Here is a 26,979-nt window from a genome sequence, read left to right as displayed (position 1 = left end):
TTCACCCAGTTATTTTTTATTCCCACTTAATTTCCAGCATGTAAGTTTTTTTTATTTTGCATTATGTATTTTATTTTTAGGTTTAATTTTTTGATTTCTAAATTAGGGATTGTTAAATTGGGGTTTTTTTTTGTAATTTCTAATTTACAGTTTTATTTGAGGATTATTAATATGTTTGTTTAAAGATTCTTTAGTAATTCTAATTAATTTAGAGTTTAATTTTAAAATTTCTAATTTAAAGTATAATTTAGGTATTTCTAATTTACTTTAATTTAAATTATGATTAATTTACTTGATATAATTTGCATTTCATATTGTTTATTTTATTTTTATAAGTATGTTGAAGTAGCATTTAATTTTTTTTTACACGGTCTAGCCTCCGACCTAAGTTCTAGCCCCTCCAACTTTTAGGTCCTGGCTCCGCCATTGTTTATCACTTTAAGACATAAGATATAGTCTCTCCTCTATGATGTAAAAAGTAAATATTTTTCTTGGTTTATTACACTTTCTTTGGTTTTGGTCAAATAGGGTGGTGTTAGATGATATATTGGATAAATTATACTCATTGTCCTTAAATTCATTTTTACTTTTATTATGATCTGTAAACTTCAAACATCGACATTATAAACTTTGAAATTTTGTACTTTTATTGATCAAGTTAAAATAATCGATGAGACCTTCAAAATTCAAAAAATTCAAAAATTGATATAGCTTAATACATAATTACACCTCTAAATTTGTCAAATTTTTCATTTGGCACTCCAAATTTGTGCTTGAACCTATTGCATACTTAAATTTGTCAATTTTGCATCTTATTGCTGATTTTTGACATGATACCAACAAGTCAAATTTTCAAGTCAACACATGCCATCAAATCAAGGCGCCCGAGGTCTGAAATTGGAAAATTCAAATACATAATAGACCGAGTATAAATTCCATTAGATCAAATAAATAAACATCCAAAGGTATAGAGGAAGAGTATAATTGCTAGAAGAAAATTCTATTTTCCTTACTACTTGTATTGATAGGTATTTATAAATTATAAACATGACTATTGGTAAGAAACATGACTCTCAATAAATACAAATGAACCTTGTTGAAATAATACAACTCTTAATAAATACAGACATGACTCTTGGACAATACAATGAACCAAATTAAAGACTATTAATTATAAGTTTATTATTTCAACACACCCCTTTAAAATTATAGTTTTTTTATCCCTTAGTAACACCAAGAACAAACCTTAATCTGCTTAACTCTTCAAACTTCATCGTCATTGACCTCTTCACTTTAGCTGTCATCATCCCCATTATTATCTCCATCGTTTTCTTCGAATTTCAACTTTATTGACCTATTCACGGTGGCTTCTATCATCCCCATTAGTATCTCCATCATTTTCTTCTTCCTTGTCATCATCGTCATCTTCCTCATGGTCATTGTCGGTACCATCATCATCACTATTATCATTGTCAACTAGTATTTTGGGTTTTGGATGAGGCACATAACTCATAGTGCACCTTCTACATGAACTTGACATAATATTACTCATGTCAATGTCATCGAGTTCTTTCACTCTTTCCTTTCTCTTTTTAACTTCCTTGATTTCTTTTTCAGATGCGTTTGATGATAATCCTTCTTTGGAAAATATCTCCTCCAGATCCTTGATTAGCTCGACCTCACGTTAGTTCTCAGGCACATGCTTGATTTTCTAATAAATTACTAGAGGTACACTCATCCCGTGTGATATGATTACAGTTTTCAGATGCTCAACGTCTTTACCATACGTTGGTGTTGAAACTTCCTTTTTCTTGACATGTTTTTTAGCATATGATTGAGAAAGACTATCATCAGAGGAATTCTCAATGCCTTCTGCACTTCTGTTGTCTTTTGCTTCTTCTTCCACATGCTTGCTTTGCTTCTTGCTTGATGCTTTGATTTCTTTTTCAACCCTCTTCCTCTTTTTAGATACTTCCGAATTTTGTACCTTTTGCTTTGCACTAATTTTCTTCTTTGGTTTTACTTCATCTTCGTCATCCTCATCACTGTCTCTGTCTGAAGACTCTGAATTCTCATCAGCCCATAGTAATACATCATCTAACTGATTGCTTATATATTTCTTGTATGGATCAAGTGCAAATTTATCAAGTCCAATATCTTCCTCTAAAAGTCAACGATGATTGAATATTGTAACTTCCTCGCAATTGGCTTTAATATAAGAAGCTCTCTTCAACATGGCCTTGTTAATGCTACTCTTACTTGGAACTTCTTTCTTCTTAATGACTGGATCAGTTTCTGGCAAAAGGCCCATTATAAGAGAATCTTCCATTTTCTCCTCTTCATCGGATACATGTTCTTTTACGTACGTTAGTTTTTTATTCATCTTCTTTTGGTAATTTTTCTTCTTCTTGTTTGGTTAAATGAGCATGTCGTTCACCAATTTCTCCTGAATCCTTAGAAGTGTCATCATCATCATCACTTTCTAAGGACTCCACCAGACATTGCATGAAAATTTTCTTATGTACATCCAAAGCATATTTCTGCAATCCCAAATCCTTCTCCAACAACCTCTTGACCCCCTCAAAGGTCAAAGAACCGGCTTGTTCTTTGATGTGATTGATGCAGGAGCACATAACTTTCCTAATTAGCGACTTGATGTCCCACGAATTAATCACGGTTTCTATTTTCATCATGATTCTGAATTTTTGTCTGGCTTTATTGATTAAATAAATAAACTTTCAGAGGTACAGAGGAAGAGTATAATTGCTGGATGAAAATTCTCTTTTCCTTACTGCTTGTATTGATAGGTATTTGTAAATTACAAATATGACTATTATTAAGAAACATAACTTTCAGTAAATACAAATGACCCTTGTTGAAACAATACAACTCCTAATAAATACAGACATGACTCTTGGATTAATACAATGAACCAAATTAAAGACTATATTAATTATAAGTTTATTATTTCAACAAACGTTCCAAATGGAAAAACATAATAAGTTCAGAGGGCACAGATGGAAATACTAATGGAAATACTTTAGCAAAATTGAGAGGGCACAGATGTAATTTATCACATCCACATGTTGATTTTATAGAGTTTAAATTTCACGTCACAAATGTTTGATGTAATTTGATCCCTATAATCTTCATTTGCTACGTTGTTAAATAACATGTTGTAGTTTGTTTGTTTACAATTGGGTTGATAGTCAAGATATTTGCATGTCCGTTCTTATGGCATTTTCCATAGATTATTTTGCATTAACTAAAGTTGCTAATTTTTGTTCATACAACAACATTTGCAGTACCTAAAACATTTAGTGCAGTTGGAACAATTGATGGGAAATTTGACTGCGGTTATCTGGTATCTGTGCAAGTGGGCTCTGAGGTACTAAGTGGAGTGCTTTATCATCAACCAGAAGAAGAAGAAGAAGAAGAAGAAGAAGAAGAAGAAGAAGAAGAAGAAGAAGGTGCTACTTGTGGGAAAGTAGACAATGTTTAGAACAGAACCAGTTGTCCATTCTAGTTGAATATGAATTTGGATTTTGGATTTTAAAGATTCTGGTTCTCAGTTATCTCTAATTTTATTATTGGGATTTGTGTTTATAATTAGTTGGTGTCAAACTCTGTCACACCCGACCCTAGACGACCTCAATCGGTATAAGGCGTGAAATAGAAAGATCATAATCAATACTTATGAGTCTCCAATTTATCCAAATATCATAATATCATATTTATTTATTTATTTTGGCCTTCCTCTCCAATATATATTTTAAAATAATTCATATTCCTACTACATTAGTCATTCGAGAACCTCAACATATATTTATCAACTCCATTATATTACAATTGAAATACCAAAGTTCTAACCATAATTCTAACAATAAACAGCCAACTTCCAAACCTCGCCTAATCGGTCGGTAACATTCTCTATATCCTGTACTTTCTCACCTAAAAACATTAAAGCATTTAAAAACGTGAGACAAAAATCTCAATAAGAAGCTATCAGCTATAAAAACCAACTTTATTTAACATAGCTACATATATACATTTATAAAGGGATTTAATTAAAACCTTATAAAATATACTCAAAACTTAAGTTCATAAAATAAAATTTGTATATGTGTATCCATCCTCGAATTCCACCCGTGTAGCTTATCATAACATCAATCATATCAATAATCGAGATATCTCATTCATATCTTGTTCCTTGCCTAACGTTAGGACTACCAGCCGTGCACTCTGGCCATACCGCCATTAGGTATGGTCTTACAACTTACAACTCCTACCCCAGGCAATCCTAGATGGACAAAACCATTTTATCTTTCAAAATATCACAACTCATAAAAATCATATTTAGACTTCAATCTAAAATAATAATAACAATAACCGTAACAGATTTTTCAATCCAAAAACAATTCGTAAAAAATCATCAAATTCATTCTATTCAATATATATAGATATATACATTGAAACCAAAAACATATATCAAGCTCACAATTTTTCAATTCTCCAAAACATCAATCCTTAATCAATAAAAATTCCAAAGTTAATCAACCAAATTAAACCTTAAATCAACATAATCAGGTAAAATCTGAAATTCACATATAAGTATAGTCAATAGCTTCATTTGAACTATAATTTCACAATAAAAAAGAAAATCGTGAAAAACCCCAATTTTACAAAATTCCTGCATAACCTTAAAATATCAATTTCCGAAAATTCTTTGATTATATATATATATATATATATATATATATATATATATATATATATATATATATATATATATATATACATAAAACTCAAAATATAGTTGATAGTTACTTACCTTGGTCACTAATTGAAGAAAACACACCCGTTCAATTCTCTTCTAAATTCTGTCTAAGACGTTTCTCCTCTAAACACTTCCGAAACTCAAAAACTCTTCGGTTAGGACTTAGATCTATGTATAAGGATGCTATGTTTTAAATTTCGAGTGATTCGGACGGTCGAATCTTCGTAAATCAAAGAAACGGTCGAGAAACGGTTCGGAGAAAACTGATGAATTTAAAAAGGAATAGAAAAAGAAAAGAAAAGAAATAGAAGATGACAATGATCTATTCTCTAAAGAATTTGGAAGATATATATCCAAATTTTTCAAATATCACGTTTGATCCTCCATCTTTCTATAATCTTTTAAAAATTACTCTAAACTTTTAATTTACATATAAAACCATCAAATTAACTCCAAACTTTTCCTATAGCACTGAATTAACTTCACACACCCAATAATTATAATATATACTAATATCAAAATATAAATTCTAGAAATTTAGACACAGACGTGACAAACTCTACCTATTATATTACATATGTTTATGCAGTTTTCAGTTCGGTTTCGATTTGAAGTCGTATTCTATTTCCTGCTTATCCTGGTCTAGGTATTAGAAATCATCACCGACTCACATGAAGTTAGTAGATGATTCTAGACCAAATTCCTAGATTATAAATTTCTTAATCTTTCTATTATCATTGAAAATTTTTGTGGGTTAAAGTTGATATGTCAACTGACCTGGCCTTATATAAATAGGTTTGGAGAAACCCTAGGAAACTAAGATAAATGATTCCATGGATGCCGAAACAAAAAAGAGATTGGTGTCTATGTTAAAAGAATACAAGGATGTATTTGTCCAGTCCTATAGAAACATGTCAGGTCTAAACACGGATATTGTGGTACATCAACTATATTATTTGATTTGAATAGTAGGTTTTAAGTGAACGAAAATGTAAACAAAATTATCTTTGTTGTCTAAGCTTTACAATGTAACTATATGTTGTCTTTCTTATTAAAAACAACAATTTCCAATCTTGTTTTGTTATTATGGGGGAGTTTGTTTCAGCTTTTTGGAGTAATGTTTACCCTTTCATTGTGAACCATAGGAAATATAGTTTTTGGTTAGGTTTATACAACAACAACGTTTAAGATTCTTTTTATAGAAACCGTAGAGTTTTGAAGTTTTTGGAAAAAAATTGTTTGTATATATTTGACATTGACAAAATTATCCTTCTAAATTTTAATAGTATTTCCTTTTTAATATTATTCTTATTTCTATAATATTATTGCCGAAAAAATAAGGTTTTTCCTTATTCAATAAAATTTTATTTTAATTTTTATTTAGTTTATTAGATTATTTTTTATTAATTTGGATTGTATTTTTTATTGAACAAATTCCAAATATAACCTTATGGTTTCATCGATTTACAAATAGTGCTTATGATTTTTTTGTTGCTAAAAGAGGACTAAGGTCTCGTCGTTAGCAAAACTAAAAACTTTTACGTTGACACCGTTAGTAAGCTCAAATTGAAAAAGGGAAAATTATAAAATTGGGTCAAATTGGAGACCCATTTATATATTTAACCTATTTACTCAACCTACTACATATCTAGACTGATTTTGTGTGATTTTTCCAAAATACCCTTAATATGTTTGTAATTTTACGCCCCGTCTGTCTTCCTCTCGTCTGACTTCGCAGATTTCGCAGTATGGAAGTCTGCGAAGATAAAAGACATGTGTTGGATTAAATAAAGAAGAAAGAAGTGCAGGCTCATAGAAGCAACTGTACACTCAAGTTTAGAAGATTATATCTTCCTCTCTTTTGTTATTTTCTATTTTTGTTTGTTAGAAGAAGAACATTCTAGAGGGAAAGTTAGTTACACAAATTAGATATCATGTATAAATATCTACCTCTTGTAATCATTGTTTCCCAACTTCAATAAACAAGATATTTTCAATTTCAATTTGTTCAAGATGGTATCAGAGCTTTTGGTTGAGAAAATTTCTTGTTGAAACTCCATTTTTCTCTTCTTAATTTTTCTTCCGATCATTTCTGTAAGTGTGAGTGATTTCTGATTCTGAGGAAGATGAGAGATCAAAGGAGTTTTGTTGAGGTTCTATAAACAGAGGAGGCACGACAGTCTAGTTCCGACAGTGGAGGAGGCGGTGGTGGCGGATCCCTAAATTCTGGAAATTTTGGATCCTCAGGCCAGAATGCATCTGGTAATGCTGATAATCCTGGATTAATCCTTGTTCATAATCCATTTAATGGCAAAAACTACATAACATAGAAAAGATCTATGATCATTGCTTTGAATGCTAAAATTAAATTCAATTTTGTTATAAAAGAAAGTGCTCCTGATGATATTGAATCTGTTGAATATGAGAAGTGGAAAGAAACTGATGCATTAGTATTTTCATGGCTGATAAATTCATTAACTAAAGATCTAGCTGGGAATCTTATGTTTGCTTCTACTGCTAAGCATCTGTGGGAAGAAATTGAACTAAGATATGGAGCTAGTAATGGACCGATTATATTCTATTTCAGGAGAGAGATTAGTCTTCTCAAACAAGGAAATCAAACATTAGTTGAGTTTTTTTAGCAAAGCTAAGAGGTTGTGGGATGAATTAGTTGTTTTAAAGCCTGGTCTTAGTTGCAAATGTTGTGAGGCCAGGAAAGAAGCACAGAAGAATAGTGATGAAGAACAATTAATGCAGTTTTTGAGTGGATTGAACCCTGAGTATGATCATATTAGATATCAAATCTTGATCTCAGAACCTTTACCTAATCTCAACAAAGCTTTTTCAATGTTGTTGAACATCGAAAGGCAAAGGGAAAACGCTGTGGATAACCAGTCCTCTTTTGTTCATAATGTTGTCACTACTTTTAAAGATTTTGCAGGCACTAGTGAAGGCAAGAAGAAATTTGGCAAGAATAAGGCCAAAAATGATAAGCATTGTAGCCATTGCAACAAAGATGGACATGAGAAGGAGACTTGTTTCAAATTGAAAGGCTATCCAGATTGGTTCAAGGGGAATAGATCTGGATCTAGTGGCTCAGGTGGTAAATCATCATCTAATGCTCATGCTTATACGACTAAGGAGACACATACTCATCTGGATGATTCTGATTCTGACTCAGAGAATGAGAAAGAAAGAATGATGTAGATGATGGTTCAAAAAGAAGTCCAGAAGTATCTCAAACGGAAGATGGTACATGAATAAGCTTTCAATGCTTTTGCAGGCAATGTTTTTGCTGGCACCTGTACAAGTAGTTCTCTCACTACATTTGGTCTTGATTTTTGTTGGATCATTGATACAGGTGCCTCTGCACACATGTGCCAATTTAAACAAATTATGCAAAATGTAAAACTGGTGGCAGATACCAGAAAAGTCTATTTACCTGATGGTTCATACCAAAAGGTAACTCATGTTGGAGATGTCATATTCAATGATAAGTTGTGCATAAAAAAAGGTTATGTACATGCCTCAATTTACCTACAATCTCTTGTCTGTTAGCAAATTGCTCTCAGATTCGACAGTGAAGATTTGGTTTCTTGCTAAGCACTGCTTATTGCAGGACCTGGTTTCTAAGAGATTAATAGCAGTAGCAGAGATGCAAAATGGCTTATACAGACTTATAACAGAGTCATTCAAGCATGATATCTTGAAGAATTTCAGTGCCAACACTCAAGTCAATAAAGATCATATAGCTTGTTCTGTAGTTATAAATAAACCATCTGATGTTGTCCTTTGGCATAATAGAATGGGTCATATGTCTCATATTAAACTCAAGCAAACTTTTCCTTTATGCGATTCTACATCGGTGAAAGATTGTTCAATTTGTTTACAAACGAAAATGTCAAGAAAGTCCTTCTGTAGTAGTTCAATTTCTTCAATGGAAAAGTTTGAATTACTTCATGTTGATTGTTAGGGTCCTTACAAGAAGAAGTCACTAAGTGGTGAAAGATATATGTTAACACTTGTGGATGATTTTACAAGAACTACTTGGACTGTCCTTTTTAAATCCAAGGATCAGGTTCATATGTTGGTAGATCAATTTATCAAGATGGTTCACACTCAATGTGGCATTAAAGTTAAAAAGATAAGAACTGATAATGGCCTAGAATTCACAAGAGCTAATACTCAAACAATGTTTGCATCTCATGGGATCATTCATCAGAAAACATGTGTGTATACACCTCAACAAAATGGAGTGGTTGAGAGGAGGCATAAAAGTTTAGTGTATGTGGCAAGAGCATTACTGCATTAGGCAGGCTTAAACACAAAATTTTGGGGAGAAGCTCTCAGTCATGCTACTACTTTGCTGAACATGACACCCACAAAGATCCTGCATTAGAAGTGTCCATATGAATTACTTCATGGTTTAAAACCAGATTATGGTCAATTGAGAATTTTTGGTTGTGCTTGCTATTTTACTAACAATGTTCCTCACAAGGACAAATTTACAGATAGAGCAATTACAGGTATCTACCTTGGAGGTTCTATGGGGCAAAAAGGCTTCAAGGTTTATGATCTACAGGATCACAAACTACATGTCACCAGAGATATTGTTTTTCAGGAGCATGTTTTCCCATATCAAAACCCACAACTGGCATCAACAAATATCTCCTCTAATGATTGCTGCATACCAGTCTTGCCCGTGTCTATCACACCAGAGAATATTTCATCGCTTTTGGATTAACAACCTCATCCAGATATGCAGCAGCATTCATCTCCTCAAAAGGATTTTGATGATTCAAATGCCTCAGGCAGTTCATCCTATTCACATCATGAAATGCTTGAATCAACTGAAGTTGACAGTTTCAAACCTCTATATGCCAACTACAACAGATATATCTCCACCATTATCTGGTTCTCCTCAGTTACCAATCACCACTACTATTGTTGTATCTCAATTGATTCCTAGCAGGGTGTCAAATAGAAGCAGCAGAAAACTAGTGTGGATGGATGACTTCATAGTCAACTCTACTCATGTCATGGATTCTGCAAATATAACCTTTGCCCTAGCATACACAGGTTTTCTAGCTAACATACAAAAGATTTATAAACCAGAAACCTATAAAGAAGCCAAACTCAATCCCCACTGGATTACAATTATGAAGCATGAAATTGAAGCTCTAGAATTGAATGATACTTAGCAATTGGTACCATTACCACCAGGAAAGTAGGCCATAACTTATAAATGGATTTGCAGGGTCAAATAAAAGCCAGATGGCAGTGTTGACAGGTATAAGGCTCGATTGGTTGCCAGAGGTTACAATCAGCAGTTTGGGATAGATTACTATGACAGTTTCTTGCCAGTTACCAAAGTGGTGACCATGAGAGTTTTTTGGCAATAGCTGCTGCTCAAGGATGGACAATCTACCAAATTGACATCAACAATGCCCACTTACATGGCACCATATATGAAGAACTCTATATGGAAGCACCAGAAGGGTATCAAGTACCAGTAGGAGCAATTTGCAAGCTTTCCAAGTCCCTTTATGGCCTGAAACAGGCAGGAAGGCAATGGAACAAAGATTTTACACACAAGTTGTTAAACATTGGTTTTGAGAAATCACTGCATGACTATTGTCTATTCACTAAGAAAACTCAAGGTGAATTCATCTGCTTAATTGTGTATGTAGATGATTTTTTGATCACTAGAACTTCAGTGTCTCTCATTACAGAAGTTAAAAAGGAGTTACACAATGCATTCACAATTAAGGATATGTGATTGGCTAAATACTTTCTTGGAGTCGAGTTTTGCCAGGTCCAAGGCAGGAATTTTCATATCTCAACAAAAGTACATCCATGATCTGTTATTAGAAGCTGGTTTAGCCAATGTTTCTGTAACATCCAGTCTTTTTCCTACTGGGTTGAAACTGTACACATAATCTCAGTTATATAGAGATGAGGCAAGGTACAAAAAGATCATTGGAAAGCTGTTGTACTTAGGCTTCACAAGACCAGATCTTTCCTATGTTACATAGCAATTGAGTCAATTCATGTCAAATCCAACTCAGTTGCATATGGATTCTACTATCCATGTTCTTAGATACTTGCAAGGTACTAAGGATAATGGGCTTTTCTATGGAGCAGCTAATGATTTTAACTTAATGGCATACTGTGATTCAGATTGGGCTAGGTGCAAAGATTCCAGGAAATCAGTAACATGTTATTTTGTGTTCTTGGGAGATGCATTAGTGTCCTGGAAATCTAAAAAGCAAGGAACAGTCATCAAATCATCTGCTGAAGCTGAATATCGAGCTATGGGAACTACTTCCTGTGAACTAAAATGGCTCACCTATGTTCTGAATGAATTCAAGGTTGTGCCATTAATGCATATACCCTTATTCTGTGACAACCAAGTTGCAATCCATATTGCTGCTAATCCTGTCTTTCATGAAAAGATAAAACATGTTGACATTGATTGTCACATTGTCAGGGATCATCTTTCATCACCTTATGTGGATTCAGCTCATCAATTAGCAGACCTGTTCACAAAGCCATTAACTGCCAATGAAATGGTATATGCTTTATCCAAGATGAAGTTAATTTCGATTCCTACTACTTTATCTTGAGGAGGGGATGTTGGATGAAATAAAGAAGAAAGAAGTGCAGGCTCACAGAAGCAACTGTACACTCAAGTTTAAAAGAAGAACATTCTAGATGGAAGGTTAGTTACACAAATTATAACATTAAAATTTGCGAAGTGGTATATAACAAAAAAAAGGCACAACAACAAGAGATTCTAACATTAAAATCATAACATTATCAAAATTTACAACAAGATTGCCACAATAACAACATTAAAATTATAACATTATCAAAATTTAAAACAAGATTGCCACAATAAACTCCTAACAAATCACTTCAAAGTCAATGTGACCACTCTTGATGGGAATTTCTCCCTGTATTAGAAGGAAAGTCATCTCCTCTGCATCCTAGTACACCGCCTTCTTGAAAGGGATGTTATGCATTCAATCACCTTCAGAAAAATTTAATCATGTTAGCCAGAAAAAAGGACGATTTGGCTTCACGAAAAGAGGATTCGTGAAGTATGCGAATAGAAATGTGCAAGGAAGAAGATGATTTTACTTCGTGAAACGATGGTTTCGCAAAGTCTGCGAGGAGAAACGTGACGATTTGACTTCGCGAAAACGGATTACGCGAAGTCTGTGAGGTAAAAATCATGAACTTTTCTCTTCGCAAACTTCGCGTAATCCGTTTTTGCAAAGTCAAATCGTCACGCTTCTCCTCGGAGACCTTCGCGAAACAAGATTACGCTAAGTGAATTTTTGGAAAAAACGAAGAGGAAACAGTAGATGCTTATATTTTTGCCACCTTTCACCATTAAAATTGTCAATAATCATATGATAAACTGGGAAAAATGATGAAAATAACGTAGAATAACGATTTCTTCGATCCGCACAAGAAGAAAGAATCCAAGAGACGAGTAGAAACAGGAAGATGAAGAACCATGACTTCGTTTTCTAGCAATAGAAGATGAAGAATCGAGAGATGAAAAGAGGAATAAGGCTGAGTACTCGGTTATAGTACTCAGCGAGAGATTAGGAGTGAGTAGAGGTATAGAGGAAGGTACTCTTGTTATACTCAGCTTCTAAGTTGTAAAAGGTTTGATGCTCTACTGTTAAAGAGCTCAGTAGAGAATTCGAAATCTCAGAACGTGTTCCGGGGACAGGACGTAGGCTTGGAGGCCGAACCTGGATAAATCTGCTGAGTAATATCTTTCTAACCTTAAACTCCTTAATATATATATTGCTTGCTTAAACAAAACTGACCAAGTAAAGAGGTCAAGCTGAGTTGTGCGCATTGAATATCTGAGCTCAGGAATAGACCCTAAGTGCTATCTCTTGACTCAAGTAAAGAAACTGACCTAGTCACCAGTTGACTAAGCTAGTGTCTTGCTATTCACTCAGTGCCGCTGTTAAAACCTTTTTCCTGAAGAAAAAGAAGTCTGCCCTAAAGAAAAATTTTAAATAGTTCCTAACCCCCCCTTGGAACTATACTTGTAACGTTATAAGGGACCAACAAGTGGTATCAGAGCCTGAAAGCTCACTGTAAAAGGTTTAACCACCTTGAGCTGATCCCCACTATGGGCAAAAATAGCACTCGGTTTCTCCCAGGAAACCAAACAACTCATATCTTACCTGAGGGGCTGTCCATTACTCCGCCTCCCCTATTCTTCGGGTCTAACTATACCTTCTGGAAGAATAGGATGAAAAATTTCATTCAGGCTACAAATATGAGTGCCTGGCTGTCCATAGTCCAAGGCCCATTTGTACCTGTCGAAGTTGTGGCTGGCCAAACAGTTGTTAAAGCTGAGGCCAAATGGACAGAGGATGATCTCAAGAAGCTACAAAATCACGCTTCGGCTATAAACATGCTTCACTGTGCGCTCGATGCTGCAGAATATAATAAAATTTCAGGTTGTGAGTCGGCGCAAGAGATCTGAAAGAAGCAGGAGGTCACCTACGAAGGAACCAATAAAGTAAAGGAGTCCAAGGTGAACCAGCAGATGAGACTGTACGAGCTGTTCCAAATGAACGATGATGAGGGAATATCTGACATGAATGCAAGGTTTACAAACATCATCAATGAGCTCAAGAGACTTGGGAAGATCTTCACTAAGGAAGAACAAGTCAAGAAGATTCTCAGGAGCCTTCCCAAAGACTGGCAAACAAAGAAGACCGCTGTTGAGGAAGCTCAGGACTTAACCACCTACAAATATGATGAGCTCATCGGCTCGCTGCTGACCCATGAGATATCAATGAAAAACTTCGAGGTGAAGGAAAATTCTGAAGACAAGAAGCAAAAATCTCTTTTCATGAAAGCTGACTCCACTAATGGGAGCTCAACAGATGATGAAGAGATGGCTATGTTCACAAGAAAGATGAAAAGGCTGTTCAGAAAGAATGACAAATATTCTAAGAAGCCCTACAGAAAGTTTGATAAGTATAAAGCTGAGTCCAGCGATAGCAAATACAAGAAGGACAACTCAAAGCCCATTACATGCTTTGAATGTCATCAAACTGGCCATATCAAGCCAAGCTACCCCACGCTGAGGAAAGAAAGGAAGAACGGCAAAAAGGGAATGGTGGCAACATGGAGCGACAGTGATGAGTCTTCATCATCAGAAGCTGATGCCACTGAGTCAGCAAAGATCTATTTTATGGCTGACGAACTTGCTGAGCCGTGCGTCTCTGAGCATGCTGACCCCTCCATTACATCTGACGATGAGGAGCAATCAAATGAGGTAAGCCTGAGATGTGCTGAGAAGTCAAAGATGTGGTATATTGACAGCGCATGCTCGAGGCATATGACTGGTGATGAAACTCAGTTCATCACATTTGAGCGTAAACGAGGAGGAAGCGTAAGTTTTGGAGACAACAAAAAGGGTAAGATAGTAGGGTCAGGAACCGTTGGAGGTAATCCTACTATTGAGCCAGTCTCCCTAGTCAGCGGACTCAAATATAACTTACTCAGCGTAGCTCAGCTATGTGATAATGGGAGAAAAGTTATATTTGATGACACTGGATGTAAAATATACGAGGGTAAAACTAATGAGTTAATTTTAACTGCCCCTCGCATTGATAATGTCTTCATGCTGAACTTGGAGAAAAAGTTTTCAAAAACTGTATGCTTAGTTTCAAAGGAAGAAAATTCCTGGCTATGGCACAGGAGACTTGGTCATGTAAGCATGGACCTCCTGGCCAAATTAGCAAGAAAGCAATTGGTTGAGGGACTGCCAGAACTTAAATTTGAAAAAGATCAACTATGCCACTCTTGCCAAGCTGGAAAACAAACCAAACAATCTTTTCATAGTAAAAATATTGTCTCAACTAAGCGTCTGTTAGAATTACTACACTTGGATCTCTTCGGTCCAGTCCAGCCACTGAGTCTGGGTGGAAGAAGATTTTTCTTGGTCATTGTAGATGACTTCTCTCGATACACTTGGGTCATCTTGCTGAGTAGCAAGGATGAGACCTTTGAGACATTTTCAAATTTGGTTAGAAAACTTGAAAATGATAAAGACCTAAAATTGGCTCGCATCCGAAGTGATAATGGTGGAGAATTCAAAAACCAACAGTTTGTTGAATTCTGTGAAGCCAGCGGCATTGACCATAATTTCTCTGCTCCTAGGACGCCTCAACAAAATGGGGTTGTTGAAAGGAAGAACAGAACCTTGGTTGAAATAGCCAGGACAATGCTGAGTGAGCATATGCTTCCAAAGTACTTTTGGGGAGAAGCTGTTAACACATCGTGCTATATTCTTAATAGGGCTCTTGTTAGACCTATACTAAAGAAAACCCCTTACAAACTTTGGAAAGGACGAAAGCCCAACATTGGACACTTTCGTGCCTTTGGCTGTAAATGTTTTATTTTAAACACCAAAGATAGCCTAGCTAAGTTTGACTCAAAAGCTGATGAAGCTATATTTTTAGGCTACTCAACAAACAGCAAAGCATACAGAGTTTTCAATAAACGAACTCAAGTTTTAGAAGAGTCAGTACATGTTGAGTTCGATGAAACTAACCCTGCAGGTAGATACCAGCCGCTGATCAAGGATGATCCACACTCAGCATCCGCTGATCAAGATACAGCTGCCGAGTCATTCCCTCAAGGGCTGACCAAAGGTAAAAGTGAACCTAAGATTGTTTTCACTGAACAGTCTACTCCTGCAGAGATTGTTGAAACACAGACAGCACAAGACATAAATCTACCAAAGGAGATAAGAATACCAAGAGGACACTCAAAGAGTGCTATTCTTGATGCCGCTGAGAATACCCTGATGACAAGAAACCAACTCAGGAGATACCTCAGCAACGTAGCCTTCGTCTCAGTTCAGGAACCTAAGAACTTCGCTGATGCTGAGGAAGATGAATTCTGGATGAGCGCAATGCAAGAGGAACTTGACCAATTCAGAAGAAACGATGTATGGGAGCTAGTGCCACATCTAAGGAGTCAGAAGACCATTGGAACAAGATGGGTCTTCCGCAACAAGCTGGATGAGCAAGGAAACGTAGTCAGGAACAAAGCAAGGCTTGTAGCCTAGGGCTACAGTCAGCAAGAAGGTATTGACTACGGTGAGACCTTTGCCCCAGTGGCAAGGCTAGAGGCTATTAGAATTTTATGCGCGTATGCAAGCTATATGAACTTTAAACTGTTTCAAATGGATGTTAAGAGTGCATTCCTTAATGGAGTTATAAACGAGGAAGTTTATGTTAATCAACCTCCAGGGTTTGAGGATCCTAAATTCCCAAACCACGTTTATAAACTCAAAAAGGCTTTGTACGACCTCAAGCAAGCACCACGTGCTTGGTATGAGAAGCTGACCAGTTTCCTGCTGACTAGAAACTATGTCAGGGGCAAAGCTGATACAACCTTATTCATTAAGAGAAAGGGTAAAGATACCCTGCTGGCTCAAATATATGTTGATGATATTATTTTCGGTGCTACTAATGAGTCAATGTGCAAGGAATTTAGCAAGCAAATGCAAACTGAGTTTGAAATGTCAATGATGGGAGAACTCAACTTCTTTCTTAGACTTCAAATCAAACAAGGAAAAAATGGCATCTTCATCAGTCAAGCTAAATATGCCAAGGAGATATTGAAGAAATATGATCTTGAAAATTGCAAGCCAATATCCACTCCTATGGGCACTGACACTGTCCTCTGTGCTGACGAGAATGGTAAGTCGGTAGACATCAAATTGTATCGAGGTATGATAGGCTCTCTACTTTACTTAACAGCAAGTAGACCGGACATTCAGTTCTCAGTATGCTACTGTGCTAGATATCAATCTAACCCTAAGGAATCTCATTACATAGCTGTAAAAAGAATCCTTAGATATTTGCAAAGCTCAGTGAACGCAAGTTTATGGTATCCCAACACTCATGGTTTTACACTCGTTGGATACACTGATGCTGACTATGGACAAGACAAGCTAGAACGGAAAAGCACCTCTGGAGGATGTCATTTCTTAGGAAGCTGTCTTGTATCCTGGTTCAGCAAGAAGCAGGCGTCAGTAGCCTTGTCTACCACTGAAGCTGAGTACATTGCTACTAGACACTGTGTTGCTCAAGTCCTATGGATTAAGCAACAGCTTGAAGACTATGGTGTTCAAACAAAGACAATTGAGGTCAAATGTGACAACAAAAGTGCAATTGATCTGTCCAAGAACCCAATTCAACACAGCAGGATGAAGCATGTCAGCATAAGACATCACTTCATTAGAGACCATGTACTCAAGGGTGAGATAAAGCTGACCTAGGTCCCAATGGATGAGCAGCTTGCGGATATCTTCACAAAGCGACTGGCTCGTGAATAGTTCAGCATATTGAGAGAAGCCATTGGTATGTTTAATCCTCTTCAGTAAATTCCAGCTCTTAATATAGAATCATGCTGAGTGAATTAACATGCTGAATGATCCATTGTTTGCTGAGTGAATAAATGTATGCTGAGTGTTTAATGCTAAATGAATAAATATCACATACTGAGCAAACATTGACACCGAGTAGTTATCTCAAACTGAGAAATCATCCGTATATATAAAACTGACCACTCAGAATATAAAATGCTTAGTATTCTAAACGCTGAGTATAAGATCCGTTGCGTTTAATGCTAGAGCACGCGAATAGCCACCTAGGATGACGTATGCGCCGAATGTGTCATAAAAGCCAGGATTATTATCGGTTCACAATCCCAAGGCAAAACTGACACATGGATTCGATAAGATCCACTTTTCACCGCTATAAATAATGGGCAAATCCCCACTGTTATCTCTTTACACTTACCGAACTCTCTAGCAAAGCATTCTCTCTCTAAAAACTCTCAAAGCTTCCCAATCTTTTTCTGAAACTATGACTAAGGTTTCCGTTAACATCTCCGGTGCCGGTCACCCTAAGACCAGTTCCGACGAACCTTCCAGTCAAACTACTTCGCCTGAAGCTACAAAGGTCACTACGCCGAGCAAAGGCAAAGCTGGCCAAGCCACCTCATCTAAGGGAAAGCCGACCAAGGTCAGAACCTACACCAAAGTTTTCGCGGACGTTAGAGAGTGGAAAATAGACTTCTCACGATGGTTCTCTGAGGCCTTCGTAACAACCGAACAACCATTCTGTGAATGGATATCGAAGAATGGCTGGACCGAGCTGTTCTCCATTAGACATCCTACTTACCTTGACCTAGTAAGGGAGTTTTACCACAATCTCCGAGTTGCTAATGATAACCAGGACTATCTGGTAACTGTGGTAAAGGAAAAGACCATTTTTATAAACCCTACCTATCTTGCTAACTTGCTGAAGTTAAAGAATGAGGGAACAAAACTGAGGCGGTCCGGGGATCATGAAGGAACTGGGTACGATGCCACCTTCTGCAAGCCCGCTGGCCATTCTGGAGAAATCTCAAGTTCATCAATAGGCCAGCACCAAAAGATGGCACACTATCTGCTGACCAATTACATCTACCCCAAGATCAACTGTACCAGCTCAGCGACAAATTTCGAGCAATGCTTCATATGGCATATGCTGACCTACAAGCCCATCAACATGCCAGTTTTCTTAATAGCCGGCTTCTAGAGGAGCACTGGAACTTTAAGGCTGGGCTCACTCATAACCAGAATTCTCAAAGATCATCAAATTGATCTCTTCGAGGAAACTGAGGCCCAAGGCTCTGAGATCACAGCGGCTTCGCTGCGTGCCTTGAAGTATGACCAGCCAATTAAGAAAGGCAAAAATACTGATAAAGCTGATGAGGAGATAAATGTCCCAAAGAAAGGGAAAAGGACAAAGGCTCCAGCTGCCCGAAAGAGGAAAGCTGTTGGGACTCCTTCAAAGAAGGCTGAGCCTCAGGCCAAGAAGCCTAAGTCAGCTGCTCAAAAAGGTCAGGAGAGACCTAAGTCAGGTGAGAAGAGAAGCAGGCAAGATGAGCCTGATACAGAGGAAAGACTGGGTAATGAGCAACCTCTGAAGAAGAAAAAATCTTCAGAGCTGACCACAATTGATGCTATCCCCACTGACATCATCGTTCCTGGTGATTCTCACTACACTCAGTGTCAAGGAACTGAAGCTGAGCATCAAGAAGATGATGTGGAACTGGATGATCACTTCATCACTCAGGTGGAAGAAGAATTAGATAACTCAGGTCAGGATGATGAAGAAGAAGAAGAAGAAGAAAGCGGTCAGGATGACGCTGAGGAGACAGCTAGTGAAGAAGAAGCTGCTGACCCAATTAATACTGAGTTGGGTGCAGATAAAGCACAAGAACAAGCTAATCAGCTTAATGCTGATTAAGAAGAGACTTCTCCTTCTCACTCAGGAGAGTCTATCCAAGCTGACACTCCTCCTCGCAGAAGAAGACTGGTTAAGGCAAGTCAGAAATCTGTCATTGACCTTCCTGTTCAAAAGCCGACTACAGATCCTTCTTCTCTTAAGCTTAAGTTTTTCTATAAGCAAACACCTTCTTCTCAACAAGCTTCTCTAGAAAAGCAAGCCTCCGTTTCTTCACCAAAGGAACAAGCCGACTTGAATGCTTCTGCTAACTCAACAAGCCAAATCGAGCAAGTTCTCGTCAAAGCTGTTGCTCCAAGCACTGTGCTGACTCAGACCATTCCTGCCCCAGTCAGCACTGACAGCATTAGAATTACTACTTCACCAACAATCACTACTGCCGATCAATCAACTCTTCCAGAACATCAAGTGCAGATTGAAAACACACTTCTAGTCACTGACCTTATCATAACACTGACTCCTCTACAAACTGGTCATACTGAAGAAACTAGGCAACATGATGATGAATCTCTCAACTATCTCCATGCCACCGAGTCTAGTAGAAAACTCATCAACTCGGTGCAGTCATTAATTCAGGACATTCATCAATCTGCTCAACCTACTGCTGGGTCAAGTAACAATGCATCAACTCAGCTGTCCCAGGTCACTCAACTCTTAAATGAGGTTAAAGGACTGAAGGATCTGCTAAGTGATATGATCTCAATTCAATCACATCAGCCCAAGCAGGACTCAATCACTAAGCTAGCTGAGCTCCAACTAACAACTGTTCAACATCTTAACACTCTTCAAGGCCAAGTCCAGACCTTGTCAGCTGCGAATACTCATTATGCCACTTCTGATGAAGTTAAGATGCTTTTTGCCCAGCTTCACACTGAGCAAATCAAGACCAACAATCAGCTGGCCTCTTACTCTCAATGCTCGGTGGAGCAAATAAGCGAAGTAGTTCGTCTGCTTAACTTAAATAAACAAGAGATGGACACTGACCAGATGAAGCAGAATGAGATTCTGGTCACTACCCAAAGGACCTTCACACATGTGTGACATAGTAATATCCAGCGCCAATACTATGACTCAGCTCTGCTGAAGACCTTTCATCAAGTCTTTGCTGCCCTGACAGAGTCAATTACTTGGGTAGGTAAGTCTCAAGCTTACATACTGAGCTTACTCAGCGCTGCTGAAATCGGCATTCCAAAAGAGCACTTGAATGAAGGCGTTATTGTCTTTGACGGCATTAACGAAAGTGCCGACAAACTTAAGGAGCTGTCTGCTGTGCTAACCGTCGCTGTCTTAACCGACTCTTTTAGAATTCCTGCTCCTCCCGATGCTGACAAAACGGGGGAGAAAGAACAAGCTAGAACTCAGCACGAGGCTCCTAGAAGCAGTCAGTCTAAGCAAAATAAAAAGAAGTAGAAATAGGCTAGCTCAGCTTGTTTAACTTAGTCTCTAGTCTATATGTTCTTTTATGCTCATCTTTTGCTATGTATGCTGACTACTTCACTTAAATACAATACTTGCATCTTTTATCCTAACTTGAGTTATTTCATATGATGCTGAGTATTATGTTATTATGTATCTTCAATTACATCAACTATGTTTATTGTCTAAATACTTGTTGATTGTATCCCATGCTGATCAAATGTTTGACATTATCTTGTATGCTTACGAAACACTGTCTCATAAAAACCATTGAACAAAATGATTACTCAGCGCTCTCTGAATGATAAACCTTCCGCTTAATACTGAGTAAAATAGAATATGTTCCATGAGCTGACCTATATCTGAAAACTGACCTCAGTAGCTCAACCCTGACGGGGGAGTTTGCTAAGCAATAATAGGTCAACTATCATGGGGGAGCTCAACACTGAGTTCCTCGCTGAATAGTTTTGCCAACATCAAAATGGGGGAGTTTGTTGAAACACCTTTCCACATAATTTTGATTTGACAAAATTGTTTAAGTGTAATTAAAAATATTCTAAACACACTAAGTTTAAATGCTTTGATTTATTCTACTAATGTGTTTGTTCAATGTTGAGTTAAATTGTTTATAAGACATAAAGATTAAAAGGCCCAAAGCCCAATACGGAAGTCAAAGCCCAAGTCAAACAGTTCAATGCAACTCGGCCCGCGTATGTCAAAACGCTGTCGTTATGTACAAAACGCAGCTCAACGGAAGAAGGATCTAGAAGACCTCGTTGAACAACTTCGGGACGAAGCTGCTGAGTTGAATCGACAAAGAGTACAAGACAGCAGCTGAGCAAGAACAACTTCCAGACAAAGTGTTTCCACTTTGGGTAAAGTTCAGAAGACACAGAACGCTGTCTAGTTGACCTTACCATAAATGGAGAGACAATCTGCCGAGCTGACTAAAAGCTGCTCAACACTGACCGAGGACAGAAGATACTCAAATCTGATTGGCCGAGAGCTCTGAGCAAGGCTGAATGACAACGACAGGAAGCCGTTTCCCTCCAACGGTTATTTCAAAATTCGAAATAACCGATGTCTCAGACGTCTCTATAAATAGAGCCCTTCAGTTGCTTCATTCGATACAGAACTTGAACAAGCCATTACGCTGACCAAAATTCTACTCAAAGTTCTGCAAGAAAAAGCAAAGCAATCTTACACCAAATTTCATATCTTTCGTGTAAAAGTCTAGAGTGATTATTCAATCATCTAAGGTGTCTTAACAATTGTTGTTTAGGACAAACACTTATCATTTCTAGAAATTAGAAAGGAGAGGCTGAGTACTCGGTTATAGTACTCAGCGAGAGATTAGGAGTGAGTAGAGGTATAGAGGAAGGTACTCTTGTTATACTCAGCTTCTAAGTTGTAAAAGATTTGATGCTCTACCGTTAAAGAGCTCAGTAGAGAATTCGAAATCTCGGAACGTGTTCCGGGGACAGGACGTAGGCTTGGAGGCCGAACCTGGATAAATCTGCTGAGTAATATCTTTCTAACGTTAAACTCCTTAATAAATATATTGCTTGCTTAAACAAAACTGACCAAGTAAAGAGGTCAAGCTGAGTTGTGCGCATTGAATATCTGAGCTCAGGAATAGACCCTAAGTGCTATCTCCTGACTCAAGTAAAGAAACTGACCTAGTCACCAGTTGACTAAGCCAGTGTCTTGCTATTCACTCAGCGCCGCTGTTAAAACCTTTTTCCTGAAGAAAAAGAAGTCTGCCCTAAAGAAAAATTTTAAATAGTTCCTAACCCTCCCTTGGAACTATACTTGTAATGTTATAAGGGACCAACAAGAAAGACATGGTGATGTAGAGAAATGGTGCAGATTTCACGAAATATAAAGGAAGAGGGGGAGATCAAAGGTCTGAGACTCATCTGGGAAAGAGAAACCGTTCGCGTAGGGGGAAGAGAAGCCGTTCACGTAGGGGGGAGATGAAAGGTTAAGGGTATTTTGGAAAAGTCACACAAAATCAGTCTAGATATGTAGTAGGTTGAGTAAATGAGTTAAATATGTAAATGAGTCTCCCATTTGACCCAATTTTATAATTTTCCCATTGAAAAATTCAACGAGTTATATTTGTAAATTTCCTTTTTTCTTTTTATAATTTATATATTGATTAATTTAAAATATGTTCATATTAGACATTTTACACAGTAACAATAGCAGCAACATGTCACAATATTTTACCAAACATTAATAATTAGTCAGCTAATAAGAAACAACAAACAACTAACTACAACAACTAACAACTAAGAAAAATAAAAACTAGCAACTAATTATGCTGTAAATTAGTGGAGTCGCTCATAAGCAGTTCGATAAAAGCTCGATCGTGTTCGGTTCGATTTATAAACTAGTTGAGCTTGAGCACGGGGAAGCTCGACTCGAGAGCAGACTCGATTATAGGTTCATGAACAAGCTAATAAGCAAACTCGATTACATTGTTCATGAGCAATCTTGGTGCGATTTTTTTTAATAATAATATTTCTATAATGAGGGAAATGTAAAACAACGTACTTTTGTGTGAAATTTAGTTTTATAGATTTCAAAACTTTATAGTTTTGTGTTAAAAAATTTGCAAATCAATATAATTAATTAGTTGCTCGCGACCGAAGTTCATAAACTGAATTAACGAGTTGTTTGTGAGCAAAGCTCGTGAATGATCTCACGAACAGTTCATGAATGAATATGAATGTTAAGTTCGAACTCAAACTCGTGAATTTTCTAATGAGCCAAGCCTGAACAGATCAAAACTCGACTCGAGTAACAGCTGAAACAAATAAATCTGATGTCTAAAAAGTGCCTTGTACAATTGTGCTAGCTAAAACTTGAGCGCAAAATATATAAATTAATATATGAATGCTATCATTCTTTTATTAAAATTATCAGTAGCTAGATTTTATATTGTGAAAAATCTATATAAATTAAAAAACGGTTATGTAATGGCTACTGTTTACATTCATAAATACATGGATAAGGTACCAATTAGGATCTACGTATTAAATAGCATTAATATAGGTTTAACGTTTAAAAAAATGTATCAATTTAGATATTAATAACGGAACGTGATACATCTTTTATATTACTCTGTTAAGTTATGTCAATTGAACATGGAGAGAGAAATCAGAATTTAATAGAGTAATATGAATGACGTATCATATTCTGTTATTAAAACCTAAATTGGTACATATTTTTAAACGTTAAGCCAATATTAGTGCTATTTTATACACGGACATGATAAGTATCACTTATCGAAAAACCATAAACCTATTTTTGATACCTTAGCTCTAAATATATGCGAAAATTACAAAACAACTCTTTTGAAATTACAAAACAACTCTTTGAAATTACAAAAACAATTAAAATTCAACCACATTATTAACTATAGAATTTTATTATAAGTTTGAAGATAAAAACATAATGAGAAAATTCCAGAAATTGAATTAATTAGAACCACTTTTCTGCATCTCAACAACTTTCTTCCATGAATCTCTGCTAGAAATCTCATTCCACCATCTCCCAACATTCTTCCTAGAAGTGATGAGCCCTCCCCTATCCGTTGCAGCAACTAGATACTGCGTATTAGGCAAGTGCGATAGATCTGCCAAAGAGAAATCTTCTCCGGCCAAGAACCGACTCTCGCCGAGCCTTTTCTCGTAAATGTCGAGCACTTTTCGGAGCTTAGCTTCGTTCTGCTTTATCAGACCTTCATTTTGCGGGATCTTCATTCTCGGTGCAAATGCTAGTTGAAAAACGAGAGCGCCGCTGGGTGGGTTGAAGCTCTGGCCTTCGGCTTCTATCCATTGATCAATTGATGCTTTGGATAATGGGTTAGTTCCGTATAAGGCTTTGTTTCCTTTATCTGCATACTTGTCGCATATGTATCGACAAATTGATCTTGACTCTGGAAAGAAAACACATCAACCTCTAACCTCTATGTTATTCAAGTTAATTTAAAGGTAAATTACATTTATGGCCACTTAATTTTGAATTTTGCACTCCATTAATGAAAATAAGCGAACTTAAAAAGCTTAAAACCTAATTAGGTAACTAATTGCTTGATTAGATTTTTAATATTTCAGAATAAGAAATTGTGTTATTAACTTACAAATCAAGGTATTTGTTTTTCACAAAATAAGTCTCACTTTGTTTTTCACGGATAAATTTTATACTTTATTATTCAATGATAAAAATATATAAAGTAATACTCACTTTGTCAAAGAAAATAAATGGTAGGTAAATTGTGGAATTGAACCATGTTCTTATAAAAAAACATAAAAAAAAAAAAAAAAAAACTCAATCAAATATCTAACTTAAAATAATTTTAGTAGATTAATGACCTCGTTTGACTTTTAAGTATATGTTAAGAATTAAAGTCATTTAGAATTATATTTTCTATGAAATCATTTTTTCCATTTTTCAAATTCGTAATTTTCAGAGCTTTTACTTTCTAAAAAATATTTTTTTCTCATAACTATACATTAAATGATATCAAAAACAAAAAAAATGTAAAAATTAAAATTGTTTAAAATACTAATTTCATTAACTCTAGAATTGAGGACTAACTGATTTAAAAGACATCAAAACTAAAAAGTTTTAGAATTAAGATTATTTAGAATATCAATTATTCATTAACTCTAGAATTGAGGATTAACTGGTACGAATTAGTTAAAAGTAGACATGTTCATGGGTTGGGTGAGATGTAATCTAATTTTATACTAAAGTATATCTTGCCGTAAATCCAATTCGGTCAGCATCGTATTATCACTAGGTTCTCATTAGGTTCGACCAAGATAAGAAAGCGGATTTCCAAATTCTATCCGCCCAACTAAAATATATTTATATTAAAAAAATAATTAAAATTAAATTATAAATATAAACCATAAAAAATGCAACAAAATTAAAATTAAAATATATATTATATATTATATAAAAAACTCGGATTTTTGAGACAAATCTCAAATTCAATATGTTTTATGTGCGGGCTGGACCAATTCTTTACATATATACATCAAACCCAATCTAAAAGAGGCGGGCTCGACGCACATGACTAGATAAGCCAGCGGGCTAATGAAGTCTAGTTAAAAATTAGGGTAAATAATTATAAGGTCCTTATGTTTTTATATAATACGCTAGTTAGTTCCTATGTTTTTAGAAATGATTATATAATCCCTTAATTTTTATTTTTGTCAACTCTTTAGTCTTTATATTTGAGTGAATGGTCAAATAAGACTAAATCAAATTTCAAATACCAAAATTACCCTTTACTATATGCTTTAATAATAAAATATCTATTTTTCCTATTTTACGTTTTTTCCTTCATAATAATAATCTTTTCACTATTAGTTAATTGTTTTATTAATTTTTATACAACTATAAATTTTAATTTAGTAGCATAGAACTTATTCATTAAAAAAATGAATAACAAATATTGTAAAAATTATCAAAATATGAGTATAACTATATAAAATTATAAAAGCGATTTTTTATGAGAATAAGAAATATAATTTTTTTTATAATTAATATATACAAGTATAAGAATTTCATTGTATATATACTACAGAAAGTTCATTAGATTAAATTTGAAAACTAAAATGAGAATTTATTTATTTGTATAATTAGAGTCAATTTTTTACTTTTATGTATAAAAAATAAACAAATGGATTAAAGAGTTGATTAAGATAAAACTTAAACATCTTATAATAATATAATGGATCTATTAGTAAGTTAAGTAAAAACAGAAGAACCTTATAATTATTTACCTTAAAAATTAAGACATTTTTAAGTTAGTAAGGTTAGGGGGCATGGATGTAATATATCCAAATATGAAGTGTATTGATAAGAAATAAGAAGAATAGATAGAGTTACCAAATAGGGAGATGTTGTCGTCTTGAAATGCTGGTACTTGGCCAAAGGGCTGAAGTTTGAGAAAGTCAGGCATCTTGTGTTCTCCTTTCGACATGTCGATGGAAATCAGCTGAAAATTAACGTCTTTTTCAACCAGACAAGCCAACACTCTGGCTACGGCTGTCGACATTGTTGGTCCGTACACTTTCACCGGTGTGGCCATTGCTTTTGGTTTTGGGGATTGGGAATTCTGGGCTCTGCTCTGCCTCGTCTAATTTTGTTTTTCCGCCACAGAAAAAGTAGCCTTTAGCTTCTGTAAGATTGCCAAATCTAGTTATCCTTTGACTTTAAAGCTTTCTTTATCCCTTGCTTGAGCTGGTAGGTGAACAAGGAAAAGCGAAATGGGCCTCAATTTAAGCCCATACAATAGTTCCAATTTTCTACTTTTCTTTGGTGGGATTAAAGCGTTCCTCAAGGCTAAAATGAAGATGAGTAAATTAGATTCATGGCCGGGTTCAACCGGACTAAACACTATAATTC

The 26,979-nt window shown here is 35.9% G+C and overlaps 1 protein-coding gene across 1 annotated transcript; it reads right to left on the bottom strand.

Moving 5' to 3' along the window:
• Window positions 1-23,896: 23,896 nt before the first annotated feature.
• LOC136234948 (glutathione S-transferase F11-like) lies at window positions 23,897-26,776 on the bottom strand. Its single transcript, XM_066024438.1, has 2 exons — window positions 26,461-26,776; window positions 23,897-24,496 (listed from the first exon to the last, which is right to left on the bottom strand). The coding sequence occupies exons 1-2, from the start codon at window positions 26,660-26,662 to the stop codon at window positions 24,036-24,038; spliced, it is 663 nt and encodes a 220-aa protein (XP_065880510.1). The 5' UTR covers window positions 26,663-26,776; the 3' UTR covers window positions 23,897-24,035.
• Between the last annotated feature and the right edge of the window lie 203 nt (window positions 26,777-26,979).

Source organism: Euphorbia lathyris, chromosome 7 (assembly GCF_963576675.1).
Source record: "Euphorbia lathyris chromosome 7, ddEupLath1.1, whole genome shotgun sequence".
Classification (NCBI taxonomy): Eukaryota; Viridiplantae; Streptophyta; class Magnoliopsida; order Malpighiales; family Euphorbiaceae; genus Euphorbia; species Euphorbia lathyris.
Note: the sequence above shows the minus strand (reverse complement) of the source record. Positions and strands in the feature narration are given on the sequence as shown.